This window comes from Rhodamnia argentea, chromosome 3 (genome assembly GCF_020921035.1).
Source record: "Rhodamnia argentea isolate NSW1041297 chromosome 3, ASM2092103v1, whole genome shotgun sequence".
NCBI classification, from domain to species: domain Eukaryota; kingdom Viridiplantae; phylum Streptophyta; class Magnoliopsida; order Myrtales; family Myrtaceae; genus Rhodamnia; species Rhodamnia argentea.
The window spans coordinates 11,527,814-11,548,077 of NC_063152.1; the positions used below are offsets into that span (position 1 = coordinate 11,527,814).

General features: G+C 41.7%; 3 protein-coding genes across 3 annotated transcripts; all 3 read right to left on the reverse strand.

Moving 5' to 3' along the window:
* Nucleotides 1-130: 130 nt before the first annotated feature.
* On the reverse strand, nucleotides 131-5,686 carry LOC115730595 (protein trichome birefringence-like 38). The gene is made up of 5 exons (XM_030661203.2): nucleotides 5,308-5,686; nucleotides 4,942-5,113; nucleotides 1,698-1,873; nucleotides 1,333-1,491; nucleotides 131-688 (listed from the first exon to the last, which is right to left on the reverse strand). The coding sequence occupies exons 1-5, from the start codon at nucleotides 5,625-5,627 to the stop codon at nucleotides 397-399; spliced, it is 1,119 nt and encodes a 372-aa protein (XP_030517063.1). The 5' UTR covers nucleotides 5,628-5,686; the 3' UTR covers nucleotides 131-396.
* A 7,997-nt stretch (nucleotides 5,687-13,683) lies between these two features.
* Nucleotides 13,684-15,611, reverse strand: LOC115730594 (ervatamin-B-like). The gene is made up of 2 exons (XM_048276795.1): nucleotides 15,284-15,611; nucleotides 13,684-14,347 (listed from the first exon to the last, which is right to left on the reverse strand). The coding sequence occupies exons 1-2, from the start codon at nucleotides 15,600-15,602 to the stop codon at nucleotides 13,758-13,760; spliced, it is 909 nt and encodes a 302-aa protein (XP_048132752.1). The 5' UTR covers nucleotides 15,603-15,611; the 3' UTR covers nucleotides 13,684-13,757.
* Nucleotides 15,612-18,655: 3,044 nt separating this feature from the next.
* On the reverse strand, nucleotides 18,656-20,104 carry LOC125314462 (zingipain-2-like). The gene is made up of 2 exons (XM_048276793.1): nucleotides 19,470-20,104; nucleotides 18,656-19,294 (listed from the first exon to the last, which is right to left on the reverse strand). The coding sequence occupies exons 1-2, from the start codon at nucleotides 19,909-19,911 to the stop codon at nucleotides 18,711-18,713; spliced, it is 1,026 nt and encodes a 341-aa protein (XP_048132750.1). The 5' UTR covers nucleotides 19,912-20,104; the 3' UTR covers nucleotides 18,656-18,710.
* Nucleotides 20,105-20,264: the final 160 nt, after the last annotated feature.

The window sequence follows — 20,264 nt, forward strand, 5'->3', positions numbered from 1 at the left end:
CTTACATAATTAGTTGTCTGAATCACTAAGCTGCTTTTTAAGAATCAACCATACTCTATGGTCTACACTTGATGGGAAGAAACATAGACATTAGGCAAGATAGAATCAACAAGAATCATAAACAACTTACAAAGCAATAGGGTATTATTATGTTTTATTGCTTCCCCTCCCGTGTACAACTAATTTTGAAATAAATCTGCTAAAACATCACCTTTCCTCAAGTACTATCTGTTTTCACTTTTGAAATATTGCTCCAGATTAGGTAGAGCAAGTATAAACCATGTGTCGCATTCTTTGCAGTTGATCTATTTTACCCTTGTTATCCACTAATGGAGGTCCAAGTTTTTTGGCCTTCAATCAATATCGAAAGTACAACTATGATGAATGCCGATATTTTCACATCACTATAGCTGCATATAGGAGCTGATTCCAGGTATCGGGCAAACCGGGAAGGCACCAGTGGCTGCAATCGGTGCCGGAGTGGTCGCCGCTGTAGGCAGAGGGGTGCGCATCCTTCCTCAACTGCGACAGTGTAGTTATGTCCAACAAATACACCGGAGTCTTCATACTATTCAATACTTTGTTCAGCACAGAGGTGGCTGGAGGAGCACCAGTTGGATATGTTGAGCCAGATAGGGGCGCTTGTTCTCCCATACAGTTCTTCTTTGGTGAGTTCCAGTCCTTGCCCCTGTTTTTTTCATAGGCACGGTTATGTACTTTTTATTGATCTAGAACTATGACGGGATGCTCTTACTGGGGAGATATTGCCTAAACCTGCATCAACTCGGACTGGGTCAATGACAATTGCTGATCATGGGGGTTTCACACTGGCCCCAAAAAATCAAACGGTTGTGATTGCACCTGGATCTAAGCAAGAACTTCCCCTTTTATTGACTATAGTTCCAGTCTTGTAGATAACTCAAGTCATTCACAATGTAATGTGAGACATTGTTCAAGCAATCCCGATTGGCATGTGACAATGCTGGGCTTTCTTCAGATACAAGTTGTCCAAACGTACTGCATATCTCTTTCTATAGTCTCTGATCGGTGTGGTGGGTGCACGGTTAAGGATAGGGAAGGCAGAGCGAGAGACTCAAAACTGAGTCTACATCTCGTAAAGATTTGGCGCAGTCAACTGGGCCAAGTTCTGGTCGCGACCTTAGTTAAGGAGGTTTACATTCACATGGGAAAGTTCTTTTCATTTACTTAATACCTCGAACTCAGTGTGACAATAATATCTTACGAGATATTCCTGAAGGCATTCTATATGATTTGATGATCATGTTTTTAGGTGATAGAAACCTTTAGAGATTCAAGAACTAGGGCACTTACCGATAATGAGTAGGAGAGATCCCCTGGAAGAAGACTTTGGTCTGTGAAGAATCAACATTGAGATCAACCCATTTGGCCCATGTGCTCAGCCCCTTGTAATATGCACTTAGACGGTCCATATCTTTAACCACTGCATCCCCATCTTGCATGTAGTCCCACCTGCATTAGAAATTATTGTCACCCAACTGTGGCCGAATGTCTATTATTGAGTTTAATGCAGAAACCCTGTCCTAGAACCAACGAGAAAATACAGGGATCACATTCATAGATTGAGTCTATAGCATCGGCAGCAGAGTCGTAAGATGAAAGTTGGGAAATGAGGATGAGAATGCAGCCAAATATGATGGCAGTCGAGATTATCATACGGCTGAGATTTTCCGGTGTGAGTCCACCAGTGCCACGAGTTAAAGATCAACACGTCCATCCCTTTCCACGATCTTCCTCCCTCGATGGAATCGAGCTTGAGAACTCGCCCGACCTTCTCTCGCACTATGTCCACCAGGTAGGGCGTGCGATACAGAAAAATGCTCACTCCATAGTCCTGCAATCATCAGAATTCCTGCCTTTTAGCACTTCCTCAAAGTTTTTTTTTGCCTATTTGCAGGTACAACTTCATCGATGAACTTCGATCAAGTTGCGCCTGTGATCAACCATGTCGTATTTAGAAATAGTGACTGTGAAACTATGTAAATTCCTGGCATGAGCTGTTTTATTCTCTTAACTGCGCGCCATAGTTAGCAGCCTCAAAGAAGCTTCCCATCACCTTAGAAGACCAGGTTTCATAATTGAAGAGATTGGATGCTGACTGCTGAGAGCACCGGCTTTATAATTATAATTAAATAGTGCAAACCCCATTTTATTCCATTATTCACTTTTTAAATCTTTAATGCTGCTTCTGACCAAAAAAAAAAAAAAAAACCACGTCTTTAATGCTGTGCAGCTGCATTGTCTGGGAAGGGCTTCTTCATGGCCCACAAGAATCATCACATTGGGAAAAGATGGGGGACTACTCATAAAGCATTCAAAGGGCAGATAAAGACACTGGTTTTAGATAAAATTGAGCTCCGTATAATGCCATAGATTTTGTGGCTAGAACATTCAAACAACCCCATCTTGAGAATGCTTTGTGTTTACACAAAGCATCATCGAGGCCGCGAAAGGATGATTTATTACCGCTTTAAGGTCTCGATTGCATTAATGCGCCCGGATATGGAGCTTTAACTTGGCAAAATCCAAGCTTAAGGGTTTTGATGTTTACATTATATGTGAAATAATACAATACAATTTGATTGACAAAAATCAAACCATGTGTCATGAAGAGTAAGTACAACCTTAATGATGAGAGAAGAGTTGCTAGAAAGCTAGCAACTAGGGGAAAACAAAGAGGGCAAATAGACAGTGAGGGGAGTAGGTTGGGCTGGTGGGGGGGACTGTGATTCCAGCCTGTCACTGTGGTGGGGTCTGCCCTTCATCTTACCACCTAAAGCCAGCACAAGGCATCTTGTTGACAATAGCATGTTAAGAGATTGAAGCAATCATCACCATATCTAATCTAAAAATACATAATATGAGCTGGAGTTCAATTCACTAATTGCACTATAGTAGGTCTAGGTGCCCCCCCCTCCTTTTTTTGCAGCCTCTTTTTCATGATTTTCTGAAAAATAATAACGTGATATCGCGGATCGCATACCAGACCAAATACCATTTCCCCACTTTGATCAAAAGTAAGAAAAATTTGTGTCGATACTAGAAGATTTGTGAAAATGATTTCCTCAAGGGATTGGTGAGCAAGTTGATTGCATAGTAACTAAAGGGTCGTTCGCCTTAGAAAAAGTCCCTTGCTGCTATTTAAATATTATTTTTATAGTCTCAGCCTGTTACTGTGGTGGGGTCTGATCCTCATTTCTGTGATCGCCACGTGGCACGTCACTTTATTTATGTGGCCGCCACGTGGCAAGACACATGGTATGGTTTTTCCATGTGGCTTGCATTCTATCAATAAACATTAGTTTGTTTTATTTATTTATTTCCAAACTGTTATCTTTTCTAATGTTGAAGTTCAAAGACCAAAATAGACAAGAAAAGGTACTTGAAATATGTCCTCCAATGTTTGTCTCTTTCCACTTTTTCCTCTTATGGATTTTAAATTGGAAAGAAAAATAAAAAAAAGAGACAAGACATAATGAGAATTGTAGTTATTATCCGAAACATTTATCTCTTTTGACTTTCATCTCGTACTAATTTTTAAAGTTGAAGAAAGCAGAAATAGTGACTGCTCTCTCTCTCTCTCTCTCTCTCTTCCTAATTGACAGGACATTTCATATATGATGAGAGGAAAGTCGAACATGAATAAATCCGACAATGCAATTCCTTTCCTAAGTTATTCTTGGTATAATAAAAATAATCTACCTCGAGACATTAGTTAGTACCCAACAAGCTGACAACACCTACTGCAACATCATCAATCAATCATCATAGCATTGACCAATTTACCATGGGATAACTATTGCAACCAAATCTTGAGATTGAATAGGGTATAATAAGAACATCATGAATTATGTTTTTCCTTATATGATCATGCCCTAATCCAAAGTCAAATTTAGAAATTGAGACTTTACTGGAGTAAACTTTAGGCGTTGTCTATTGTGTCACGTTTGGCTCTTCTATGGAGGGTCCCCTACCCACTTCCCCCTTTAGGTTGACTACCCACCACCTTTCCCAACCACATATGATTTACAATTACTGCAGGGAAAATGCTGGGACCAGAGCTTGATTATTTATGGCTAAGGGACAATCTTGAATGAGCCCCCCTCTCTTCATGCAAGTGCACTTGCTCTCATTTATGGCAAGAGGAGAGTTCCTAGGTGTCTTTCCTATGAAGGACAACGTGCACAAGCTCTCTCTTTCGGTACACACCTAAGTGTCGGCTCATCGAATTGGGAAAGAGCGATTCTCGAGGGACCGAGACTAGTTCTCGGAATTGATTTATGAGGTCTTGACGTACATCTAAAGCATGAATTCAAATGCATAAATCCCGCGTCTCTACCATGGCTAATATGGTTTGGTCAAGAACGGGGCATCGGTTAAACAACTTTGCGATAGAATTACGGCTGAAGAGTTGCCATGGAGGTTTCGAAATTGTTGGACCTGAATCAAACAATTGAAGACAGATGGCCGATGATTCAATGACTGACGATGATCTTAATCGATTGACCGGCAATCGATGTCGATGGTCTGACGGCTCATAAAGGGTCCGACAATCTTGACTGGTTTTAGCCCACGGGTTGAAGAAAACCCGTGATTCAATGAACATCATACAGCAGACAGAATCAGCTCGAGAATCGATATATTCTCACGCTCGCAAGGACTGTAAGGAGTAGCTCCAAAAGAGAAACACTGTTTGGGGGAAACATCACAAACAGAAGTTCCAAAAACCAGAACAAAATCTCAAAAGCAGAGAGAAACGCACAAACAATAAGGAAAAAACAACTCAGCAGACAGAGAAAGAGACAGGCCTCATGCAATGAAATGAATAGATTTTTTTTTGTTTTTATTTTTTTCCCTTCTGTTTTCCGCGATTTGGAAGGAAAAGGGGTGAAAAGATTTTACCGGGAAAGTGAGGGCGGAGAGCGATTCTTTCCTGACGAAGCTGGTCTTGGCATTGGGCACCGACGCATGGATCATACACGACAAGGATTCCCACATGTTCAGGCTCAGCGAGTCCCCCACAAACATTATCTTCTTCCCCATCCACCTCCGCAGCAACTCCCCTCCGTCAAACCTGCAAAAGAAAAAAAAAACTCCAAATTTCCAGATTTCAAGAGCAAGTATGCTTACATTGGCTGTGCTGTTCGACATTCCAAGAAAACAGAGCAAAAGGGTCTCCGCCAATTCGTGATTTTTTCTTTTCCTTTTAGCAGAGAGGAGAGCGAGAGTGAGAGAGAGAGAGAGAGAGAGAGATTCAGTAATGAAAACCTGGGGACATTGCAGGAGTCGGGCCTCCAAGCGTACTTGAGGTACAGCTTGTCAGGCCGGCCGTACTTCTGGCAGTCGAACTCGGGGTCGACGAAGGGACACGACGAGGGCGCGTAGAGAGGGTAGGAAGCGTCCGCCACCCATTGGCCTCGGAACAGATTGCACCCGCCGGATTGCTTCCGGCCTCTCGGGACGACGGTGGCGTTCGAGAGCTGCTGCTCCGAGCTCGCTCGTCGCGGGTTGGCGAGGCAGAAGAAGAAGACGATGATGAGGCGGAGCGCGGTCGTGGCGAACGGATTGGGTAGGCGCCGAAGGGCCATGGCAGCTGGAGTCCCTGTTTGCTGAGGAGAGAGAGTGAGAGAGAGAGAGTGGCCCTCTTGTGCACGCCGATTTATAGGGGGGCTCTTCTTGTCTGTGTCTGCGAGAGAGAGAGAGAAAGAGCGCGCTTTTTTTATTTTTTATTTTTTTTTGTGGCAACCTAATAATGTTGGAGTTCGTGGATATCTATGGTCTCTCGAGATTTAGATTCACTGCTGTAAAATTGCCGTACCTCGATCGTATTTTTGTTACGCCTCTGTATAAATGTCGTACCTTGCAGAGTTACGAAAAATTTCGATGAACAATCGAGATTTATTTATTTCGGTAATTCGACAGTCGTTGGTTTCCAAAGATTAATTGTGGAAATGTCCCTAGGCTTATTGGCTTAAGTGCAATATCCTTTTTTGATCGGATTAATAATGTTAGAAATCTATGTATGATTCGAGATATTGTAAATGATTTCGATGATCCAAGATTATTCTTTGCTTTTCTGGGCCAAATATTCTTACCAACTTGTTAGTGCCCCGTATTTTCTTAATCCTCCCTTCCGTCCTACAACATTAAAGCTTAAAAAAGTATTCAAGTTTCGAAAAATTGTGGGTTAGGGTATTTGGAAAGTATGGGCGCGTATGGTAACACTTCTGTTTTAAAAATCAATTTCTGATCTCAAACTTTTGGAGAAAAGTAATTTTTTTTTACTTTTTCAAGTGGCTCTAAAACAACTCCTAGAGTAAAAAAAAAAAATTGAAGTTGAGTAATCAAATAGATTTTTGCACCAAAAGTATTTACACGGTAGAAATTCTAATCCAAAACTGTTGTCACGCACGCTTTATAAAATTAATAGAAAGAAAACAAAATACAGATATCGAATGAGTTGGGAAATCTTGGAAGGACATGAGCAGCATGAGAGAGAAATGAGTGGGGGCTGTTTGCTTTCCGAGTTGAATTTCATGGGGAAAAGAGAGAAGAGAGTGGTAGATTGGATTGCACGAACATACATTCTGAAAAAGGTCTGACATTTCATATTGGGTTGCAGGTCACGGGGCACAATTAACCATATGCACTAAGTTAATTGGCTAGCTGGATAGCCACGTGCGGTGACTGTTTTGGATAAATCCATATGAGGTCAATGTCCTTTTTGTCTCCCTTACAATGAATTAAATAGCATCATGGAGTCAAGTCGAGTCGAGCTGGATCATGTGAAGTCGAGACTGTGTTTTAAGCTCAAGCTCAGCTATATCAACTCGAACATTCGATTTTGGAAACACCATTTGAGCTTGATGGGATACTAGAATTTCCACTTGCATAGAATCAAGTCATGAAGAGACTCGAGCTTGATAGCTGGAGCTCAATCTTTACAACCTCGTATGTTATTGATATGTTATGTAAATTTGTGCAGGCTCAATTAGGTTTGTAAGCTTGTCAAATCAAGCATTGGCAAGTTCGAGAACTCGACTCGAAATCTTACCTTGAGCGAATCTCTCCTTCAACTAATCCCATATTATCTTTGCTTTTTCTGCATATACCACGCTTCCTGTAGACTCTTGTCGAGGGAATTGAAAATCCATGAAATTATTTGTCCCAGGCATTAAATTAGGGTGTCGATGGATTCGGCTTCTCTAACAATCCTTCAATAAATCCAAGTTTTATTTTTCGCCTGTAATGTCGGTTATCCCTAGTGAGCACGCATGAAACAAATACGCTTCCAGAATTGTCGGAGGTGCTGAGATAATATGGTGAGGAAGCGCCAATCACCTTCTTTGTAGACGCTTCTGTAGCCATATCGCAGACGATGCGGGTTGAATTGGCTGGCATTTTTACCCCCCACTTTTCCATGGTCTTGATTTTTCCTTGCTTTCTCAGCCACATACTTCATAATAAGCACTTCCTTAAACGGGCTGGCTCACTATGAAACTTCCACGTCTCTGATCACATCTCCTGTCCTTCTTTCTGCTCCAGCTTGAGCGATAAGGTTGCTTGACCTTGGTTTCATATGGAATGAATGCATCAGAGATTGAGACAAATTGTCCCGAGCACAAGGGCTAAGTCTCCAATGGCTTCGTTTGCTTTGGCCACTATCTCCAAATGGTCCCTCAGGACAAGAACCAGAGGGGGCCTCCCTCTTTATGGAGGGCTTTTGTTTGTTCTCGTGGTTGGTGAACTGTCTCCACTTTGATTCCTAACAGAAAATAGCGTTCAAGAAACTTCGTGAATTGTTGTTGTTCGTGATTTTCTGCTCCACACGACGTGTGATATAAGTCCCATTGCAATCTCAGGTATGTTGGGGGGCGTGCATGTACCGAGTTGGAAATTCGCCCTTGTATGGCATTCCTTTGTTTAACAAGTAACATGAGAAAAAAGGAAAGAAGAAAACGAAAGGGAAATTAAGTAAGATAATAAATTCATAAAAATTAAGAAAACTACAAATATTGTCCACGTCACCATACCATACAATATGGTATGTGTCTACGCTAGCGATTTCCGACACAAATTAGCTGGAAGGACTTAGGACTGGGAGGTTTTTGGTAAATTTCCCCGAGAAAATGTGGGCTGTATTTTAACAAATTTGAAATGAAAGTGATGGACTTAACTGGGGATTGATTCTACCTTTCATACTAGGGCTGAACATAAAGGACCGACCGAATTGGGAACCGCCTAGACCGAACAAGCCGGTTTGGTCCGGTTCCTAATTCCATAAAATTGACACCTATTACGTCCTGATTTTATGGGGGGAATTGGACTAGAACGAATTGTTTATTACTTTTTTAGATTTAATAAATGCAAAGCTAGACCTATACCTAATATTCAGCATTATGTGGCCATTCTGTGGTTTAAGGTCTCTATAAGAGATCCCAAGCATATGCAAGTACTCCAAAGCAAGGAGAACTTCAACCACATAAAACCTGCGAAGTAGGTTCATGAAGTTATGATCAATTATACTTGGCAAATGATATGATGTCTGCAAAGAAGGAGAAGTATTGATCATACCAGTTTCATTGGACTGCCTGAAAACCGGACCGGTTCTAAGACCAATCGGTCCGGTTCTCGGTCCTAGAAACTGGGAACCGACCATTTCGATCCGATTCCCAATTCCTTGGTGGGACTGGATAGGACTAAGGAATTGATCGCCCCTATTTTATACCACATAAATGATCCGCAGAGCTATTGCCAAGTCAAACTCTTATTTTCTCAAGAAATCTTTTATTCTTCAATTTCCACTTATGGGTAACGAGGAACACTTGTTTGAGTGGATTATTTGTACTCACTTGCATTTTCTATACTCTCATTCTCGCTTGTGATAGCCAATGATGAATAGATCCCCCAAACAAGGGGCTTTACTCAAACCATTGCGCAGCTCCTACTCTAATGAAGGCCGAATGTGTTTCCACATAGGCTTTATATCTAATGCTTGATGACCCATTGGTGACGCATAGATGTAAAGGAAAAAGGAAAAAAAAAATTGAAAAACGAAAGTTGGTGGGTCCAAATTCGTTATAACTTGTAATCTTCGAGCAGCCCTAGATAAAGGGCACGTGGTAAATTCCTCCAAAATGGACCAATGTGGTGGCAATTCTCATCGTTCGTTGTTGGGATTCCATCAATCCTAAAGCAAAGTTTTCACACATTGGTCTTCACGTTATGATTGATAATGGCAAGATAATGCGGCTCGTGGGGTCTTCGCTTCTCGAATTCTGCCTGTCTCTTTCTCTCTCTCTCTTGCAAGGATTCCTCTCCCATTACCAATCTAAACTAAGTTATGGAACCTTAGAAGCAACTCATTAATGGAAAAACACCACTTAAAGTTGTTAAATAAATCTTGAGCTACTTTGGGCAAGGAATGAGTACCTTTTCTTTTAGAGGGTACAGCTGACTAATTCAAGATCATTAATTAATAATCACCATTATTAGATACCCCCAAATTAAAGCTCTTTCTCCACAAAAAGAATGGCGCGGACATTAGGAGAGGAGATGCCTTATAAGCTCCACTCATTAGCAAAAAAAAATCTCTATTCAAGAAATCGAGAAAGAATTCTTTATTTAGAGTGGTTTCTACTTCCCATTTATGAGTTTCTGTAAATTCCGCTGCTCGTAGACTTTGATTTTATTTTTTAGCACGAAACATTTAAGATCGATTCAAATATGGAAACACTCATATATAAAATAGCGCATAATACATTTACTAATCAATATGTTTTCGCGAGAAAGGCGCCCAAAACAAAGCAAAGCGCAAGACTCGTGACCTTGAGATATTTCCCCTATCGTGAATTGGGTTCGAGCCTCCTCTTCACGGTGTCGTGATAATACCAAATTTTCATTATCTAGTTAAACTCCAAGACCATCTTAATGTCATACCGGATATTTGGCTTTGCGCGCTCCTAAATCATCGTAATTAAATTGATGCTATTCATATTTTTATGGTATTCCTACGTAAATCATGATCTGGAATCAGAAATATCTGTTCAACTTGCCAAAAGATGTCCTATAGCTCGCCGAATTAGTCGTATCTATGCACGTGTAGTCCCATAAAAAGTTGAGTGAAAAGATTGAGAGTTTCCCAAGCTTTGCGGAGCAAGTGCAATACACGTATTGGTACCGAATACAGAAATGATTAAATGTAACAAATCAACAGCATAGAAATGAAAAGATTATAGTTTATCTTAAAAAGTTGGACAATAATGCGTTGTTCTAACAGGGATCTCAAATTAGGTAGTTTTCTAATTTGCTTAAAGTGGTTGTCTAATTGTTCAAAGCAGCTTAGAAAAGCTCCATTGCCACACACCAGCTAAATTTTCAAAAACTACATTCAAGCTGCTTGGAGCTTCCATAGATTGGGCACCTCGACAATATACGTTTTCTCCCATATTTTTGGTAATTAAAGTAACTTTAGTCGGAATTGTCATGTATAGTTCCTTGGTGGTGGAATACAGATTGAACCGGCGGTAAATCGTATATCGACTCAATTATTATTAGATTAAGGGAAAAATTCAAGTAAGTGCCTGAAGTGATGCTATTTCATAAAAAAAGAAATGGCTCAAAATTGACCTTGTCTTAGATAAGAATTTGAGTTGAGCGATTTTCTAAAGAGGGTCCTAGTGGATTTATCTCAATAACGATATGAAATGACCAAATTGGTATCAAACACGGGTCGGAGCTCATCTTCGCCTTCGGGATTGATTGGGTGTGCTAATGTCTGCTTTTCTTCTAATCTTAACGGTGAAAGAGAGGCTAGGGTGGGATCAAATGCTAATTCTAACTATCCCTGCATTTCCGTCACGTTTTTGGATTTTGGCCCTGTTTTGTTCAGCATTGGAAATGAACATTAGGGCTCTAAAGTCCCTTGGCCAAATGCAAATGGTGTTTGGTTAATTTTTTGGCTAACTTTGAGGAGATGCAATTGCAATTAGTTTTTTTTCTTTTAAATTTGTCACCTCAACTTGCCGTCGTCGCCCACACCCACCAGCCACCCGCCACGCCCCACCGGTCATCGCTCGCCGCCCACCGCTCGCCTCCTACCGCCAACCGCCGCCGCCCCATCGTTGCCCTTCGCTGCCCACCATTGCCCGCTAATCGCCGCAGCCACCACCGCTCGCCAGCCGCCGCAGCCACCACCACCGACAACCACCGCCCGCCACCGTCGCCTGCTGCTACCCACCACCGCCCTCCAACCGCCGTAGCCGCCACCATCGACAGCCACCGGTTGCCGCCGCCGCCGCCGCCCCCCACCGATCGCCTCCACTCGCCGACCGTCACTCGCCGCGACTCGCCGACCATTGCTTGCCATTGCCGCTCACTACCGATCGCCGCCGACCGTCGCCCGCTACCATTGCCTCCGCCATCGTCGATTGCCGCCGCCACCGATCGTTGCCTCCCACCATCGCCGATCGCCACTTTTTTTCAAAATGTAAAAATACTTTACAAAGTTCATTTTTCAAGAGACATCATTTACGTCAAAATTATTTTTCAATGTGTTTTTAAAATACACTTTACTAAACACTATTTGTATTTTGGAAAAGGCCTTTATCCCAAAAGTATTTGCATTTTCTCAAAGTCCCTTAGCCAAATGCTGAACCAAACAGGCCCTTTTGGGACCTCATACCATGATTAGGATAAATTGCCTGTTCTTTTTCTTTTGGCACCATATCAAGACAATTGCTTGTGTTATTACAATATGCTATTATATGTAGCAGTGGCTTGCTGGAAACCATAGTCTTTACTTGATCCAGAATGTGTGATGTATATGCCATTCTTGACACATTGCTATAAATTACCAAATCGGCCGGCAAAGATTTCGTCGGTCGGCGAGCTTAAATCTTTATTTGAGACCAAGTTGGATACTTCAGGCACTCAAGATAAAGTCCCACTTTGGATTCTTGTTTGCAGAAAAAAAAAAATTTCTTGCTTCGGGGTTTTATTTGAGACGAGATCCTTTTTAGGCTTTTATTTTTTTTAAAGACGCCCTCAACTAAGGCACTCATTCAAAATTTTCCCTAGATCAACGTGTAATTCAGTGTTGAAATGTTCGGGGAATTGCATCGAAAGTCATAGAAGTTGGGCCCAATAAGTGATCAAGTCCTAATCACTTAGCCAATTTTGCTGACAAGGCACACCAAAATGTTGATTTCACATTATGTAGTTTATTTTAGCAAATGCGGCACTGATCGACATGGCGCCAAAAAATGTTAGAATTTAACAAAAAAAGGAAAAGAAAAGCCGGATTGAAAAAATAAGAAAGAAACTGCACAAAGCCAAGCACAAACCCCATCTCTCTTCCTTCCTCTCCCACCCGGCCTCTGGCCTTAGCTGGTTGGCCTCTCTAGGTTGGCGCTGGTTGGCCTCTCTAGGTTGGCGCCACCGACTCGCCATTGGCTACACAACCGTCATCTTAACTATCACCAGTGGCTGGGCGAGGCTGGACTCTTGCGAGATCCGGCGAGGGTGAGCTTGACCTTCAGGTTCTCCAATGGATTTTGTCCAATATCTCAAGGAGCGGGCATGAAATCACTTCGAAGAGATTCAAACATCTCAACTCTTGTGCACCTGCAAAAGCCGGCAGTTTATCGCACGTTGTCACTTCCGGTTTCATCAACTTGTGCAATCTGAATTCTGGACAGATCACTCAACCTGCTAATTGATGGACAGAGCTCGACCTTCAGGTTCTCCAATGTCTCCAATGCCCCAAAACCACGAATCTCTCTCAACCGCGGCCAGTCATGTAGTTCCAATATTCTTGACTGCTTCTCTATTGTGATTGCGTGTCCTAATCGAAAAGTACTCATCTCATAGGGTCTGTTTCCTTGGCTGACCGACACTGGCCGATAGAAACTAAATAGCGAGGGCAGGCCATTCGGTCCCCAATCTCTCTCTAGATTCTTCGGGCTCTAGCCCTTCAAGTTGGATTACCTTTGCGGAGAGCAACGAGCTTAAAAATTTATTAGGTTTTTCAAGTTAATTTTTTTTTTTTTTTTGGGGTGGGGGAAGAACAAAAGAAACGAATGGACAAGTACATGGTTGTCACAAGGATTGTTCGCAATTTCCGCTATCCTCTCCTCCAAACGACTGAGCATGTGCCTGTATAGGAAGAGACCGACCACGGAGAGGGAGACGGAGAAACTCGTTGGCTCTGGCTTCATGGCATAGAGAGCAAACCCGATAAAGAGGGAGTGATCGAGCGTTCTCCCTGTTTGTGCCGAAATGAAGAAGGAGAAGCAAGCCCTAACTTCCCTCATTTTGACATAGAGTTAGCAGGGCAGATTTGAGACTAGAGAAACAATTAAGAGTATTTTTAAAATTTGGGGCAATTTTGAGACTAAACCTAGAGAATTAAGCATCGCAAAAGATGTTAAGTTTCCTCAGACGAAAAAGGAAACCAAATGCAGTTAGTGACATAGTAATGTGTGGTAGGCCCAGTTCCAAACTTTTCAACTTGGATAACTTTCTTTCGACCCAAAAAAAAAAAAAAAAAAAACTTGAATAACTTCCTAATTCTTGAAAAATAATTTGCCTTGTCACGAAACTTTGGGTGAAACAAACGCACCTTAGAACATATACAGTCAACACCACAGCCCTGCCGGTGAAACAATACTGCTTTAATCTTCAAAACCAAACTGAAAAACACCATTGAACGGCGCTACTCATGCAACTGGATAAGAAGCTTCCATAGCGAGTCCACAGAGACCACCTTGGATGCCCGAGTTTCGCAGAATTCTCATGTATCCTTCCTCGCCCCACATCACACCCCATGAGTTCTTGATCAGCCAATAGTCAACACCGTCCACGGTCGTCCCGTATCCGACTATCACAACCGCGTGGTTCAAGTTCGCCCCGCAAGGGCCCTCGAAGACGCCCCCAACGTAATTCCGGAACCCGTCGCTGCTCATGTCGACGGAAATGGAGACTGGTTGCATCGCCACAGCCTTTAATATCTCGTCTTCGCTCACGGGGACGTCTTCATACCCCGATATCCATGTGGCGGCGACGGAGGCTGCTTTTGCGTCGCAAGTGCCGTTGATGCCTACGTATGGGTAAGTTTCTTCGGAGCTAATGCCTTGGTTTTGGACAATGTATTCAAAGGCATCATCCATATAACCGCCTTCGCATCCATGGTTTCCTCCGTTTGTGGCACAGTTAATCAGCTGTTGTTCGGACAAGTCGGGTAGTACACCGGTTGTTATTGCGGTGATCGATTCCACAGCAGCAGCTGCTGAGAATGACCAGCAAGATCCTATACGAGGAATAAAACAAGGAGTGCAACGATGGTTATAGCCAGTGTACGTATCTATGATCGAAGATGGAATAAATATCTGACTGAAGTTATAAAGTGTATAACTCGGAATCACTGGGATTGAAGTTACATTACAAAATATTTCTCATGTACTAGGCGCGGAGGGTGCCATAGAAATGCGATTCAATTCACAGCATGCGATGATGTGGTTTGAACTTTAATGTTTGATGACCTATTTTGAATAGGTATATAGTTTAGTTTTATAGAGACGAACCAAGACTCACTAGCTTACATGACAAGATAATGAAATTGGTACAAATTCTTCAACTAATAGGCCCATTGAATTGCACGGTTTCGAACCACTTAAGTACGTTTGTTTCTTGAAAAACATTTCCCTAAAAAAAGTCGCTTTTAATGTTTGAAGTAGTTAATCAATGAAAGACGTTTTCATTATCAACTACGAATTTATGGCTAAATCTCTCTTTATTGACAATGGAATTAATTTTCTTTCAATTATTTTTGTAAGTGATATAAGTAATAATTATATACAAATATGTTTCAAAGCATTTATTTTTCTCTAAATAAACACACTCTCGGAGATAAATGTAAATGTGTTGACGAAATACTATTTTAGGACCTGTCTCTTATCGCCATATGCTATAGAATTTGCTTCTTCAATGATTAAATTGCTTTTCCGGGTTTAGGTAATACATGTCTGTTCAATGTTTTCAAGCCTTATAAAGAATATTCAGTGCATTCATATGATTTTTTTTTTTTTTGCAAACAAAATCACAAGACAAGAAAAATATTGGGTTAAGAACACGAGAATATTATATTGTTTCGCTTGCTTTGGAATGAAAAAAATAAATAAATCACAAGACAAGAAAATAAAGTGCCTATTCGCAATAATATAGTATGATTCTATTACTTTCTTACCACATGTACCCTGGAATTTTATGCTGCCAACAACTCCCCGATCAACCCAGTTTACGCTATTCGGGACTTGGGTCACATTTTGGTACTTGAAAGTATTCGGCGCTGATGAATTCGAGCTCTTCGACCTAGGCCGTAACCCGGTGTACCTCGCGATGACCTCGCCCATGGTCCAATCCGAAAATTGGTTCAGACCCACTTTGTAGCTTCGTTTAGTCGCTTCGTGGTTGAAGTCTTCGATGAAGCGCAAGGTCTCTAGAAAGATCCCGTACCGCTTCGCCTTCTCGAGATTATCTGTGTAGTTCCGTCCATGGCGGGTCATCCACTGCTCGAACTCCGCCTCCGCCAGTGTGGAATTTGAGGATGCCGTGGCCAAAATCTGAGCCCCTAAACATACCGATGCTGTCAGCATGTATACCTTAATTTGTCTCTCGATCCATAAAGCCATCATCGAATGCGGAAGCGTTTATCAAGGATGCATTGATGGATGGCTAGTGTGCTTTTGGGGAAATGTGGAGAAACATGGGCAAGCCATGTCTAATTTATAGAACATCAGGATCAGATTAATTAATCAGGGGACTCAGCTAATGATCCGGTCATATTCATTTTCTCCCTCGTTTAGCAAGAGAATTCGTAATTGGCATGTGTTACTCAACGTACGATGTAAAAATGCAAATAAGGAATTTCTCAATAAAAAGGGAATGGGAAAAATTCACCATATCTTCCCTAGCATATTATCTAAGAGATACACCAAATATTATGCTGACCAAATAACATGAAATCATCCGACCAAAAAAAAAAAAACAATAACATGAAATTAAATCCTCCTAAGTAATTAGAAGAGATACGCCAATTGATATGCTATCTAAAAAAAGAGAGAAAGGAAGTAACTATTCCCAATATACTCTCCTCAAGTTGGTGCATATCCCAACTTGCTAACAAGAAACATAAACCGGCTTGACCCAACGTATTGTAAAGATGCCTGACAGTTGAAGTCTAGTGGGTACGTGCTCAGTTCTTAACTTCTTATGGCCTTACGGGTTGCATATGTTTCCGAATACAATGACAATTAATCTCGACGTGCTTTGTTCGTTCATGAAATACTATATTGGGTTCGCCGTCGATCATCGACTCTCTGACCCAACCTTGTGGCTGTGCCTTTTGTCCTTGAAGACAATAATTTATGTAGTAGAAAAATAACCACTTAATTGTCGATATGATACTGTTATGTAAATTATACCTACTTTCAATTTTGATTTCACAATATGTAATCAATATTTTTCGTACTTTTAGTGCAAACTTAACGCATCGATTCTTTTTTCCATAAGTGAAAACAAGTCATTAATTTTACACAAATCTGGTAAGGTTCTTACTCTATGCCCACCCATGCAGTAGTTACAAATATTTATAGCTTCTCCATGAATTAAGCAAACTCAATAGCCACTTCCACCTCAAATTTGTGTAAGCAAATTCATGGAAATCCATGCATATGGTTAAAAATACCCCCTGATCATGCGCAACTATAAATGGACAAAATCTTATTTTACGATGCATGGGAAGAAACTCAATGAATCTTTTACCTTTTAAATGTGAATTCAATATAATTTTCAAGTATCCCACAAATCTCTCATTCCTTTGCGACAATATACATCATATTAAAAGAACGCGATCAAAATATTTACATGCTATTTTGTCTAATGATACTAAAAATATAGACGCGGTTCAAGATTTAGATGCGGAGGAATGAATCCAATCATTTTCATATTGTAAAAGCTCCTCAGAAACTAATAACAATAACAATAATTATTATTATAACAACAACAATAGTAAAAATGATAATAAAGCACGACTTAGAAAGGGCAAGACTCATAAAGATAAGGGGAAAATATGAAAACGGAAGCTAAGAAAAGTAGAGCCATCAAATGAGTAGGTCGGATCGAAAACGGTCCGACCTATATTGACCAATTTAACCTATTTTAACTCATTTTCATGTTATACAAATCTAGTGTCCCATACTCTACCCAATCCATGTTGCTAAAATGCTTTCGCATTTAATCCAATTTGAGAAAATTTGTTTCTTATAAATTATTGAATTTTTTTATTATTCTATTTCTTTCTCCATTTTTTCTTTTCTCTTTCTTTTTTTCTTCTGCATCCTTCGTCCACCTATCGCTGGGCCTTGGCGACGATCGGTAGTCTCAACAACCAGCCAGAGATGAGGCCAATCCTAGCAAGCCTCGAGGCTCGCCTAAGATCGGTGAGCTTAGGGCTCCCCAGATTCCGATGAGCCTCGAGGCTCGCTAAATTTCAGTGACCTCGAGCTCACCCGAGGCCGGTGAGCACAAGCTCGGGGCTAGCTAGATCTCGACAACCTTGAGCTCACCGGATCCCAATGAGCTTAGAGGCTTGTCCAATTTTGGCAACCTTGAGCTCGCCCGATCGCGGCAACCTTGAGGCTTGCCCGATCTAGAAACGCACGAGCATGCCGGATCTTGGCAAGCGCAGCAATGGTATGAGGAAAAAGGAAAAAAATGGAAAAAAATAAGAAAAAGAAAAAGAAAAAAATAAATTATTAAAAATGCAATTTAAAAAAATATTGAAAAAATCTAATTATGACTCGTTAAGATAGTTATCTTAGCTAACCAATTTATGACCTACTTAAAGCCTATTTATGACTCATTAACTTTTTTAAGTAACCTATTTATCACCCATTTAATTTATTTTTAAAATATACTATAGCCCATTTATGACCCACCACCATTAAATATGAGTTCTAGACCCATTTTGCCACCTCTAGATATATCTAAACAATCAAAATACGAATGCTTGATTTTAGTATTATGTTCCATCATGTAATGTTGATCATCTATACGTTTCATTTGAAGAACATACCGTCTCCTAATTGAAAGTGCACATGCTTTAAACATATGACAACGAAAATCAAATAAGAATTTTCACATTTTTCCAATTAAGATTGCAATCACACGCAATTCGGCGTGCGCAAGAATTCTAGTCATTTAATTTGTGGTCACATGATGGGTATCTTTAGAATATGAGTTTTTTTTCCCTCCAAAGTTCAGTCTAATCCTTAATCGAAGAGTTACACTAAAATGATCATCGACATCAAATTACTAGGTAAAACTCGTACAAAATCGAGCTGCGTCACACTGGTCATGCGGGTTTTAGCCATTTAATAAATAGATAGATAAATGGAAAAGAGAGGGATATATTTGGTGGTATGCATCTCAGACAAAGGGAATTGTAGGAAAAACAAGAAAATTGATACGTATTGAGGAATTAATACGGTATTCACCTCATAACTTAGTGGCTACACTGTAGCCTCCTTACAAGTACCACACTATAAGTAGGAAAGAAGCAAGTCGGTCATCTAATGATGCTCGTACTCCGTCTATATTATGTTTTGATTATCTCAGGCCACTGGATAAGAAGCTTGCGACGCGAGTCCGCACATTCCTTTCGAGCTATCAACACCTCTTTGAATCCTCATGTAGCCCTCTTCGCCCCAAGTCTGCCCCCACGAGTTGCGGATCTTCCAGAACTCGGTTCCGTCCTCGCTCGTCCCGTACCCCACCACGACCACCGCGTGGTCCAGCTCCTCGCCGCAGTCGCCATTGAACACGCCACCGCTGTAGCTCTTGAACTCCTGCCCACCCGCCGCGATTCCGACCGAGATCGGCTGCTGCGCAACTGCCTTCAGGAGCTCCTCCTCACCGGGCTGCACATCGTTGAACTCTTTGATCTGCGCCGCCTGTTGAGCCGCTTTCGACGAGTCGCAGGTCCCGTCCGTCCCTTGGTACGGGTAGGTATCCTCGGACGCAATTCCTCGGTTATCGATGATGTAGTTGAAAGCATTGTCTGGAAGACCACCCTCGCAGCCACTGGCTTCGGTATCGCAGTCGATCAGCTGTTGCTCGGAGAGCACTGGCAAATTACCGCTTTTGATCTGCGTGATTCCTTCTACTGCTGCGACTGCTGAGAACGCCCAACAAGATCCTGCACTCATAAAATTTTGTTTGTCGACATTGTAAGTATGAAGAATCGCATTATTTTCGTTACCGTTGTTATCAGACTTCTCAACTCAAGATAGCTAGGCTCCTAAACTTATTGCTCAATAGTAAGTCAAAAATGATCTCCCAATTGGAAGCATGCAAGATGTTTAGACACTGACCACAATGGCCTTGGTCCTTGATCTGATTCACGGCGCCTTTCTCCACCCAGTCGATGCTATCAGGAACATCCCCAATCGGATATTGGTGGCTCAACGACCCCGTTCTGGTGGACTTGGGTTGCTTAGATGCCAAGTATCCCGTGTGGCTCCGAATGAACTCGTCGTTGGTCAAGTCCGAGAATTGATTGATGCCTACCTTGAAAGTCCGATTCCCGGATGCAGTGAAATCTTTGATGAACTGCAAGTTCCTCTCGAAAATCTCCCGACGTCTCTCCTTCTCCTCTGGGTCCTTGTAGGTCCGACCGTATTGGGCCATCCATTGGTCGTGCTGCTCGGCAACGGTGGATCCATGCAACGTGCGGACTGACATGACATGACATGCCCAAGTGCTGAGAATGAGAGCAAGGGAGATGATGAATTCACTCTTGAGAGGAAAAGCCATTGCCCAATTGTAAGCAGGATGTTGTGTTCCTCAGTGGAAAAACTCAGGAAGTGGATGACGAGATACCTGAACTGGACATGAATATATATACAGAGTCTTGCTTGGGATAGCCGTCCTCTATGAGCCATGCAAAAAGTCTTACGTGGATTGTAACGTGGAAAATTTGGTTCCATGATGGGCGGAGATACGAGTGCCGAAGCCATGCATGTCTGAACATGCGAAACTTCAGGGACAGCCGTGGAGGGCACGAGTGCTTTATTAGATTGCCTCAATCAACTCACAACATGTCAGTCTTCTCCTCCATTAAGGATCTCTCCTAGCTCTTAAGCATTAAGATTCCGCGCACAAATCAC

What these genes read in the sequence shown, in the direction of transcription:
- LOC115730594 (XM_048276795.1), bottom strand. Translation starts at nt 15,602, where the DNA reads ATGACCCGCCATGGACGGAACTACACAGATAATCTCGAGAAGGCGAAG. An exon ending in AAAATTCCAGGGTACATGTG is followed by an intron (nt 14,348 to 15,283) that starts GTAAGAAAGTAA and finishes TTCCTCGTATAG; the next exon opens with GATCTTGCTGGTCATTCTCA.
- LOC125314462 (XM_048276793.1), bottom strand. Translation starts at nt 19,911, where the DNA reads ATGGCTTTTCCTCTCAAGAGTGAATTCATCATCTCCCTTGCTCTCATT. An exon ending in CAAGGACCAAGGCCATTGTG is followed by an intron (nt 19,295 to 19,469) that starts GTCAGTGTCTAA and finishes TTATGAGTGCAG; the next exon opens with GATCTTGTTGGGCGTTCTCA.
- LOC115730595 (XM_030661203.2), bottom strand. Translation starts at nt 5,627, where the DNA reads ATGGCCCTTCGGCGCCTACCCAATCCGTTCGCCACGACCGCGCTCCGC. An exon ending in CACACCGGAAAATCTCAGCC is followed by an intron (nt 1,492 to 1,697) that starts GTATGATAATCT and finishes TTTCTAATGCAG; the next exon opens with GTGGGACTACATGCAAGATG. An exon ending in ATCTCTCCTACTCATTATCG is followed by an intron (nt 689 to 1,332) that starts GTAAGTGCCCTA and finishes TGAAAAAAACAG; the next exon opens with GGGCAAGGACTGGAACTCAC.